We start from the raw sequence: 10,419 nt of genomic DNA, 5'->3' as shown, positions 1-10,419 counted from the left end.
AATTGATTGGCGAAAAAGAAAAAAAAACGTAATGTATTTAAAATAAGCAAAGTTCACGATATTATTCCATAATTTGTTATTAGTCTGTAAGGATGTTACCGTTTAATATGAATATCCTTTCTTATCATATATTTTATACCCAGCTATATAAAGTGATAATTAACGATAACGAAATAAGAAATATTAAAAATTAATCGACGTATTACTAATATATACACGTATTATTAATACACGTGTGATAATAAAATAAAGGTTTGTAATTTTAAGCGCGGTGCGTTTCTCGTAAGACTGGATGGATACAATTTATGAATATTCATTATTGGATTTAATGCTTGATTTGTACTTTACTTGTATGAACATGAAGCAAACCATTTCGCATGAATAAAGTGATGAAAGTTCAAAACACTCTATCTTATGATTATATATATTATATTTGATGTAAACTATGCAATTGATTCAATTTGAAAAATGTTTATAGTTGATTTTGTTTGAACTAATGCGCATGCGCATGTGCATGCGCATGAAACCACTTCGTGCTGTCGGAAGTACATATTGCTAACGTGCAGTAGAAGCCACGTTTGTTTAATGTTGTTGTTTTCGATTACATTTCAACTTTTCTTTGATAGTATTATTATAAATTGTTTTTAAATCATGACGAATAAGAGGAAACAATTACAAAATGAAGAAACGACAGAAACGAATTTACCACCAGTAAAAAGAATGTCGGATGAACCTCCGCTGAAAAAGGTTAGTTCATAACACCACTTTTGGGAATTACATATATACTATTTGCAACTATTGAAATGAAGAATTATTTAAAGATGTTATAAGTAAATAATAAATAAATCATTAAAAAATGTTTATTAGGTTAAATGGATAAACAGGCAACGTGTATTAGTATTTTCTACCAGAGGTATTGGTCATATACACCGTCACCTCATGGAAGATATAAAGAATCTTATGCCACATCATAGACCTGAGAGTAAAATGGAACGTTCAAAAGATTTGCAAGTGGTCAATGAAATATGTCGAATGAAAAATTGCAATAAATGTATACTTTTTGAAGGCCGAAAGAAAAGGGACCTTTATGTTTGGTTTTCTAATATATCTGGAGGACCATGTGTTAAATTTTTAGTGGAAAATAGTACGTAATATATTACTTTACTGTTAAATTTATCTGATCTATATTGTTTATCCCTTTTGATACTACTAATAACTATAGTCATCCAGCATTTGATGCTTGTGGTATACTGTCGGTGATTATATTCAATGCTGTAATGCCGACAGTGTCCTACTAGTAACAATTGTATATCATTGATATTTTGCTTCATTTTACAATTTTTCAAATCTGAATATCTTAAAATGCTTTACATTGTAATATCCCTTTTTTATCTATTTCATGATAAAATGTGTATTCACATTGTAACTGATCCGTAAAATAGAATCTTATTTGCAATACAAGTATCTACATAGAGAAATGTACTCGTGAATGATGTAGGCGTAGTAAAATATTATATTATGTTAATTTTAGTATTATAATAATATTATATTTTATATTCAGCGCATATGATATGATCCACTTAAAGTTATCTTATATATTGTTTTCATTATAGTTTATACCATGGGCGAACTAAAAATGACTGGAAATTGTTTAAAAGGATCTCGTCCTTTACTTTCATTTGATGAAAATTTTAATACCAAACCGCATTACAATCTCTTAAAAGAGTTGTTCACTCAAATATTTGGCGTTCCAAATCATCATCCAAAAAGTCAACCATTCTTCGATCATGTTTATACTTTTACGGTGTTAGATAACCGAATATGGTTTAGAAACTTTCAAATTCTCACAGAAGATGGAGGATTAGCTGAAATTGGACCTAGATTTGTTTTAAATCCAGTTAAAATATTTTCTAGTAGTTTTGGTGGGGATACATTATGGGATAATCCTCGTTATGTTTCACCTGCTAAGGTAATAATAATAATAATAGTAATAATTTTAAATAGAATTACATCGAAATCATATAATCTATTCATTTTTATAATTTTAGTTCCGACAATTAATTAGTAAACGAGCTGGTAATAAATATGTGGACAGATTGGAACAAAAGATGATAGAACAAGCTAATAAACCAAAAGAAAGTTATGATTTAAATCCTCTGGATGAAATATTTAAGGGCGATCCTCTTGAAAAAGCTTTAGAATTAGAAAACAAGGATAAAGAAAATAAAGAAAAGAAAGGAGAAGAGAATAAGGAAATTCCAAGAAGAAATAGAATAAAAAAAGAAAATAAAAAACTTCCGAATAAACAATTAAAAAAGAAAAAAATGATAAAGAAGAAAGTAAAAAAGAATATAAAACACTGATTTAAGTATTTTATATTATGTGTGAATAAATTCTTGTTACATAATAATAAAATTTACATATATATTGCTCTTAAAATTTGTTTACACTTGTTCTATATTTGTACCTTATATTATCATAATATGATTCATGTATATATATCTTTATACATATTTATATATATAATATATATATATATATGTATCATAATATGATTTTTGTATATTAATAAATTTATAGCAAGTAACATAATAGAAGTACACTTCTCATTATCAGTATTAATCATTAAATTATTAAATGCACAAATGGCTTTGTTTAAAATAATATTTAAAAAAGACATGAATTATATGTAGCTTACTCATATTCATGTTACTAACATTGCAATTAAATGTGCGTTATAGACATTTAATAATTATAAAGAAATAATAGTTCAAACACTAATTAATATAATATAAAGAAGATACTATTATGCTAATATGAATTTCATAATTCATATTATACTAAAGACATAAGTTTGTACATACGCTCATATTAAATAGATATTATACAATTCGATTGAAATGTTATTGAAACAATTATAACTCTTTTTGCACAAATTTAATGGCACTTATGTAAATCATATTTTAGTAGCCATATTAACACTATAAATATATAATATATTTCTTTAAAAAATATAGATTAACTTTTCAGTAAATATAAATACGTAATCGTTATGAATTCGCATTAATTTTACAAATCTAAAGCCTCCGTTTGTATTAGTAAAACTCAGCAAATTTAAATTTGTATTTATCTATCTTATAAAATCTGTAATTAGTTTAATATCGTTTATAAATATGTCGTTGCATAGATAAAATATCTCGTATTAAAAAATCTCATAATGCACGTCAACAATATTTCTCTTGATTAGTTCTGATTCATATATATATATATATATATATATCATTAAAAATTTCATTTTTACGTTTATATCATTTAAAAACAATATACCTAACATGTGTGTGTATATTAGGTACATGTATATATATACATATTTAAACTTCTACTACTAATCTATATTGTATAATATAGATTATACAATGCTTTGTAATAAAAGTAAATATAGTTATCGCGATAAATGATACGTAATTTTCATAAAATACTGAAATTAATAATAATACATTATAACATAAAATGATAATAGAAAAATTATACCTAAATGACATTTAAATAAGCTATGGAAGAGTTAGTAATATAAATTAATACTAATATTCAAATTTAAGTTTAGGCATTCATTGGTGATAATTCATGAGATTGTTGACCATTAGTATTAACATCTGATCCAATTTGTGCTAATGGAGATTGACGCCATTTTCCATTTTCTCCACCTAAATTTCTGTCTTCGCATATACACAAAAACAGAGTATCCATAACAGTCTGCAAATAGAAAGAAACAATATCAATTAAAATTACAGCTGATAAAATAATACATTACGTTGTAATACTTAAATATATAAGAATATATGCATTTATATATACCTCGTACAATGAAATAATGCAATGAGCAATGAAAAATGCAAAAACACAAGTGACAAAAATTGGTGCTGCATAAAAATGCAATCGTGGATCCTGTCTCATGAAGAGTAATCCAACACTTCCTGTAGCGGCCGTGACAAAACATTTTCCCAAGAATAATATAAAATCTCCTATACCGTTAATTACAGCTATTTGTAAAGCATTATCAACAATTGTTTTGAAAGCCTGTAACAAATACAGATTTTTCAAAGGTAATCAATGTACAGTTTAAATTTTAAATAATGATGATAACCACTTAGGACTTACAATTCTGGCAGCATTGCAAAAATTAGTTCCTTCTATGGCAACAACCGTATATGCATTATGGTTCATATATCTGATAAACTTTTCTAAGCAATAAAAACAACAAATGCAACACTTTAAACCGCATTGTGCACAAGGAGAGGTTTCTCTATTCTTCTCAAACCTACGTAGTGAAATTAAAACTTAATTAATATAAACAATTTCACAATGTATTTAGTTACTTTTTTACTTACTTCTTGTGCAAATATGTCAAAATAAGACGAGGTAATTTGAAAAGAGTTATTAAAAATGATCCACAAGCAACCGACCCTAAATGATAACTAATCAAGTTTCCAATAGCTGAACATACCGGTGACATGCTTGCATCCTTATCTCTGGAATATATTATTATATATAAATTATATACTTTTGTTTAATTGCAATAAACATTACCTGAAATACCAATGTGCAACCGCACCAGCTATTACCATATCTTGACAAGCAATTATAAATTCTGATGTCCAGATCAAACCTATGATATAAACCCACCACATGTATTTTACCCAGGTTGCATCAACATATTCAACAAGTGTAAATGCTGAAACACATTTATAGATTAACAAAAGAATTTTATTTTGTTCACTTATAATTGTATAAAAAATAAGAAATATATTACTTTTAAATTTATGTATAGACAAGCTTAGTCTTTCTTCTTGTGATAAGATACTTTTTTCTCCAATAGAACTTAAATTTAGAGGATCAAATATATGATTTTTATACATTTGAACTGATTTTGTACCTGGATAATCTGAAATTCATTTTTGTTTAATTTAAAACAAGTTGTAAGTTAAATGTTAAGAAACACTTAATGTTACAAAATATTGTAAATATACTTACTAGCTGTAGCAAGACATAGAATGACTACAACCCAAAAAGCAAAGAATAAAATCAAAGCAGTAAAGGTTAATAATGGTTGAAAAAATAAACCGGGTAGTTCTCCTAAACATTTTGCACTTTCTCTAAATAATTCTGTCATAAAGCTAATACGTTTACGTAAAACACAAACGAGTAACAATAATATTATCTACAAGAAATATGAATATTATTAAATTAATATCTTCGTATTAATTAGATATATATGATTAAAAAAATAAATGAATCATACTTACAGTTATTATTGTTGCGATAACAGAAAATACTAAAAAAGCTCTTTCATTTCTAACTGATTCTTCTAAAAGTTGATTCGGATCAGTTTTATCTAACGTCCTTTTTATTCCTATATATGTCCACCATAATAATCCTGTTCCAGCTGTAACATTTTAATATATATATTTAAAACTGTAATTATTAATTTATAATAAAACATCAATTATATTTCTTACCTACTGATGCAATACTAACAAGAATCATTACTATCCAAGTTACAATACTTGCCAGTAAATGAAATATAGCAATCATAAAAAGAGACAGTACTAAAAAATATTTCGGTATTAATTTTAAAACATATTAAATAGTGTAATTGTGAATCAAGATAAAATTACTTACCGAAAGCCAAAAAGCATAATGCTAAGATTTCTCTCCAAGTTTTATACAAATCACCTAATATTTGTTCAATTACATCCCATGAGTTAATGAGCCCATATAAATTAGAAATAATTGTTTCTCCTACATCTTGAACAGCCTTTGGAATGCAACGATTAAGTATCGGGACACTATTGTAAACAGGTAGTTCAAGACAAGGTCTCATCTTATTGTGCTTATTACCTCCGGTACTACAAGCACTAAAATTACTTCCTGGTTTATCGTGGCATAACTGAGAACCTGTTTCTTTATAAAATTGACATACATCGTCCATATTTTTCATAGTTCTATCTGGACATTTTTTCACACAAATTTTTAAAGACTGTGATACATTTTTCACATCAAGAAAAAACAAATAACTGGAAAGATTACAATGAAAATCAATTAACTAATAATATTAATAAAAAAAATGAAAAATAAAATCTAATCTAAATATGAACTAACGGTTTTTCACTAGTATCTTGTCCAAAAAGCTCCATGCTTCCAAATTTTTGATTATTTTTCATACCACACGTATTTCCAAAGCTATCGTATCCATTAATGAGGTGTAATGGATTACCATATACCAATGCGAAAGCTGCTATTAAAATCTATAAATTATGATAATTAAAAAATCATTAACCATTACAAACATAGTACCATATTATATGAAGCATTTATCTAAACAAATAATAGAAGATAAAATTAATAAAATTGCAAAAATAAATACATTTATACGACTTCTTGTTATTAATGTTAATATAAACTAAACTTTATTTCAGTTATACAAAATAATTTTATTCTAAAACTGACAAATTGTCAGCCTTATAACATTTATATTATAAAATTGAAAAATATAGTATGAAAAAACAAACATTTTTACTATACCATAAGAAACCAAAATGCTATAAAAAGGCACATCCAGAAAATATCTGTGCATCCTCTGACTCGAGTTGGCTGTGGTATTTGTTCCTCTTCATCGTTTTCACCACAACAAGACATTTCTTATTCTGTAATTATAATAAAATTCTAAATTCTAAATCACTGTGTGTAACAATTGAAGCGCTTAATGTGAAGTTTATATAGACGTTACACACACACTATGAAATTATTCATGAGCGGGAAAATAAAATAAATATGGCATTGATTGTCCATGAAGTAACATTTGTTATCATCGTTACATTTATCAATTATATTTATATTTTTATTTCTAAGTAATAAAATAATTAATAATAATACACTTAAAGATAAACAATATTTTAAAATGATTAAATTAAATTGACAAGTACAATATGAAACAATATTAATAATGCATAAGGTACTAAGTGGAATACGTACATACCTGTAATCACACACACAAGTATAATATCGTTTCTATGGAAACGATAAGAGTACGTCACATGGATCAACTCGTTGAAGAACAGAGTAATGTATTATATGAGATGACGGGATGTAACGGAAATAAGTAACATATTGTAATAAAAATATTTTCTTCAAAATAAAACGTTTTAATTGTAAGTACTATTTATAAATTTATTTATTTGATCTATGTAATTACAAATATTAGTACACTATCGTCTTATTTATTCATTTTAATCTATATACAATAGTGTACTTTAAACTTCGTCACATAACCTTTGTCGTACATATTATTATAGAGCCGATAATAAATAAGACGATAATTATCTAGTTCTAGGAATATTATATGTATTCGCCGTTTTACTAGTTTTTTAACACTTAATATTAATTTCAGTGATGGAGGAAGATGGCGGTAAAAGAATGAGAGGCAGAGCTCGTGGTAGAGCCCGTGGTCGTGCTCGTGGCAGGACTCGAGGAAGATCGAAAAAACAAGTTAAAGTAAATATATAACAAATTTTAAGTCTTAAGAAATAATTTGTACATTATTTTATCTTGTAAACCAAAAAATTTACGTATATTTTTAGGTTATTGAAAGCGATGAAGAAGACCAACCCCCACAAACAGAAGAAACCCCAGCAGAAGTTACTACTGGAGAACCGGAGGAACATGAACCCCCACCATTGCAGCAAGCTCCTTTGGAGCAACAGTTTGATTTGGAAGCAGATATATCACAACTGGAGGCACCCACTTTTACTACTATTAATAGAGGACCCCCTGAACCTATGTTACGGTTAAGATGGGACCATCGTGTTAATCTCATCGGTGAAAAAGTTCTTAATCCTATGATACATTGTTGCGACAAATGTTTAAAGCCTATTCTTATTTATGGACGTATGGTGAGATATGATAATGATATAGTTATTTACGAACAACATGTATATATATATTTATACTATTACACTATTATATATATACATACATATATAATAGAAAGTAGAAAATATGCAATTATTATATTATTGTAGATACCTTGTAAACATGTCTTTTGTTTATCTTGTGCCAAACGAGAAGATAAAGTTTGTCCACGTTGCATGGAAAAAGTTTCCAGAGTAGAACAAACAGGTTTGGGTACTGTATTTATGTGTACCCATGGGGGAACAAGGTATGGAAATGCTGGTTGTAGAAGAACGTATCTCAGTCAACGAGATTTGCAGGTACTTTGTAATTTTATGTAAATACATTGATGGTCAAGGAGAGTAATTCTGATCGTTTCTGTTAGGCACATATTAATCATCGGCATATATCTGCTCCTCCACAACCGGTTCAAGGAATGCCAGTTGAATCTTCCCAATACGTGCATTCTAAATCAGATATTGAATCACAGTTGTCTAAAGTGTCTTCTGTTTCAATGCAGAATTCACGAATAAAGCCAGTGCAATCTCATATGGTGCAACCCATTATGGGAAATGATCCAAGAGTGAATTCAATGGTTAATCAACAATCTGTGGAACATAGACAACAACATAGACCACAAACAATCATATCTATGCAAAATTATCCACAAAATTCTGCCCCACCTCCTAGTAATGGACCCATGCGAACTAATCTCATAACCGTACCCATCCAAGACACTACAATGGCAACACATGAAATACATTCTCAGCAAGGTCATCATTATTATCCTCCTCCACCTCCACAAGTGAATTATGGAACGTACAATGTTCCACCACCTGTTTCACAAACACAACAATATTATCCACAAGCTCAACACCCGACACAAGTATCTTATGTGCCACAACCTCCATCTCAGCAACAATATGTATCTTCTACCCCAACTTCGATAAGGCCATCTCCCACTGGATATATACAAGATCCACAATATGGCCCACCACCACCACAACAGCCACCTCCCCCACAGCCTCAATGGTCACAACATCAACAACAATTTTACAGATAGAAACTAATTATATTATTTAGTGATCATTGTGAAAACTGCATCAAGGTGTTGTGATAAAACTAACATGGATATTACACAGTGAATTGCATAAACTTATTGCCAGTGCGAATTTTACTGGCTTTTAGGAAAAAATAATACTAAAATATTTTATACTTTTTAAAAGTACATATATATATATATGTATATATATATGTGTATATATATATATGTGTATGTATATATATATAAAACATAACCATTCTATACACAGTCGCTAAAATTATAGTAATATTATTATAGTAATAAAAAATGTTGTAATTATAAAAATAATTTGTTTTAATACCTACTGCTATATATATTTTTGATGATGAAATATTTTATTACACCATAAGAATCAGTTTTTGTTTACTATTTAAGTATCGATGATGCAAATCTTACAACGTACAATGTGATATAACAATAATTTTATAAAGAAAAAAAAATTTTTCGTTACTTAAAAAGAAAATTTTTCTGGACATAAATCTATAAATATATGCACATATATAAGTAGCATTCAAAAAACTGATTATTTTGTTCTTAGACTTTAATATTGGTAGGACTCTTTAACTGTTATAACTTATGTACAAAACTAACTATATATAACATGTATATATAATGTGTAATAATGATTATTACATTACTTTCTTAAAATATACCCAACGAATTTAACAAATGTCCATTCATATATATAATTTTAGCCTTTCATATTTCAGCAGCAGCTATACATCATCTCAATAATAAATATTAATTTACTAAGGATCTTGTAAAATAGAAGTACTTAAAAAAATGTGTTGTGAAAGTAAGGTGAAAGGCTAAAATTATAACACTCATACATTGACAGAATGTTTTCACATCATACATAAAAATAGTTTTGAACCATATTCTATCACACAATCGTATGTATAACTACTGCTTCTTTTTAATATCTTGTTCCCTTCTCATTATTACATATCTTACTTATTGTATTTACAACTCATTCAGTTTATGTACATCAGTCCATCAAGATAGTTTTGTTTTTTTTTTTTAATTACAGCACGAATGTTCTGTTTTTACAATCTGTTTTATGTACTTTTGGAGTAATTATTTTACCTGCAATAACTATTGCAGTATTATTAGCTCCATTTGATGATGTTAAGCAATGTAGAAGTCTCATCTCATTTTTTTCTAACATACAAAGACTTGGAATGTGTGTAATAGATGTGTGTGCATTAACAACACGTGATAGTTGTGAATTAAATATAATTCTAATAGATAATCAAATTTACTTGATATCTCAAATATTCATTTTTCAAGGATATTATTGAAATATGAAATTAGTCAAATGTTTTGTCATCAAAAATAATTGTTGGAGAAAAGAATACAACATGAAAAGACAACACATAAAGAAACTA

The 10,419-nt window shown here is 27.5% G+C and overlaps 3 protein-coding genes across 4 annotated transcripts; 2 read left to right on the top strand and 1 right to left on the bottom strand.

The window, feature by feature from the left end:
- Positions 1-522: 522 nt before the first annotated feature.
- Positions 523-2,321, top strand: LOC122519558 (ribosome biogenesis protein BRX1 homolog; the record flags this gene model as incomplete). The annotated part of the gene is made up of 4 exons (XM_043639088.1): positions 523-747; positions 868-1,144; positions 1,614-1,969; positions 2,049-2,321. Coding segments are annotated over exons 1-4 (1,002 nt in total), but the record flags the coding sequence as incomplete, so codon positions are not given.
- A 1,185-nt stretch (positions 2,322-3,506) lies between these two features.
- On the bottom strand, positions 3,507-7,114 carry LOC122519556 (choline transporter-like 1). 2 transcript variants are annotated; one of them, XM_043639086.1, is made up of 13 exons: positions 7,037-7,114; positions 6,583-6,704; positions 6,160-6,305; positions 5,680-6,074; positions 5,517-5,606; positions 5,304-5,443; positions 5,032-5,218; positions 4,811-4,942; positions 4,588-4,732; positions 4,389-4,529; positions 4,159-4,318; positions 3,856-4,077; positions 3,507-3,753 (listed from the first exon to the last, which is right to left on the bottom strand). In XM_043639086.1, the coding sequence occupies exons 2-13, from the start codon at positions 6,694-6,696 to the stop codon at positions 3,601-3,603; spliced, it is 2,025 nt and encodes a 674-aa protein (XP_043495021.1). In that variant the 5' UTR covers positions 6,697-6,704; positions 7,037-7,114; the 3' UTR covers positions 3,507-3,600. The 2 variants fall into 2 exon arrangements, with proteins under 2 accessions (XP_043495021.1, XP_043495020.1); XM_043639085.1 differs by lacking the exon at positions 7,037-7,114 and adding an exon at positions 6,794-6,863.
- On the top strand, positions 7,102-9,316 carry LOC122519557 (E3 ubiquitin-protein ligase Hakai-like). Its single transcript, XM_043639087.1, has 5 exons — positions 7,102-7,208; positions 7,448-7,551; positions 7,638-7,949; positions 8,079-8,267; positions 8,333-9,316. The coding sequence occupies exons 2-5, from the start codon at positions 7,450-7,452 to the stop codon at positions 9,008-9,010; spliced, it is 1,281 nt and encodes a 426-aa protein (XP_043495022.1). The 5' UTR covers positions 7,102-7,208; positions 7,448-7,449; the 3' UTR covers positions 9,011-9,316.
- The last annotated feature ends 1,103 nt before the right edge of the window (positions 9,317-10,419 follow it).

Source organism: Polistes fuscatus, unplaced genomic scaffold (assembly GCF_010416935.1).
Source record: "Polistes fuscatus isolate 324 unplaced genomic scaffold, CU_Pfus_HIC Scaffold3, whole genome shotgun sequence".
In the NCBI taxonomy this organism is placed as follows: domain Eukaryota; kingdom Metazoa; phylum Arthropoda; class Insecta; order Hymenoptera; family Vespidae; genus Polistes; species Polistes fuscatus.
This window is presented reverse-complemented; position numbering and strand designations above follow the sequence as displayed.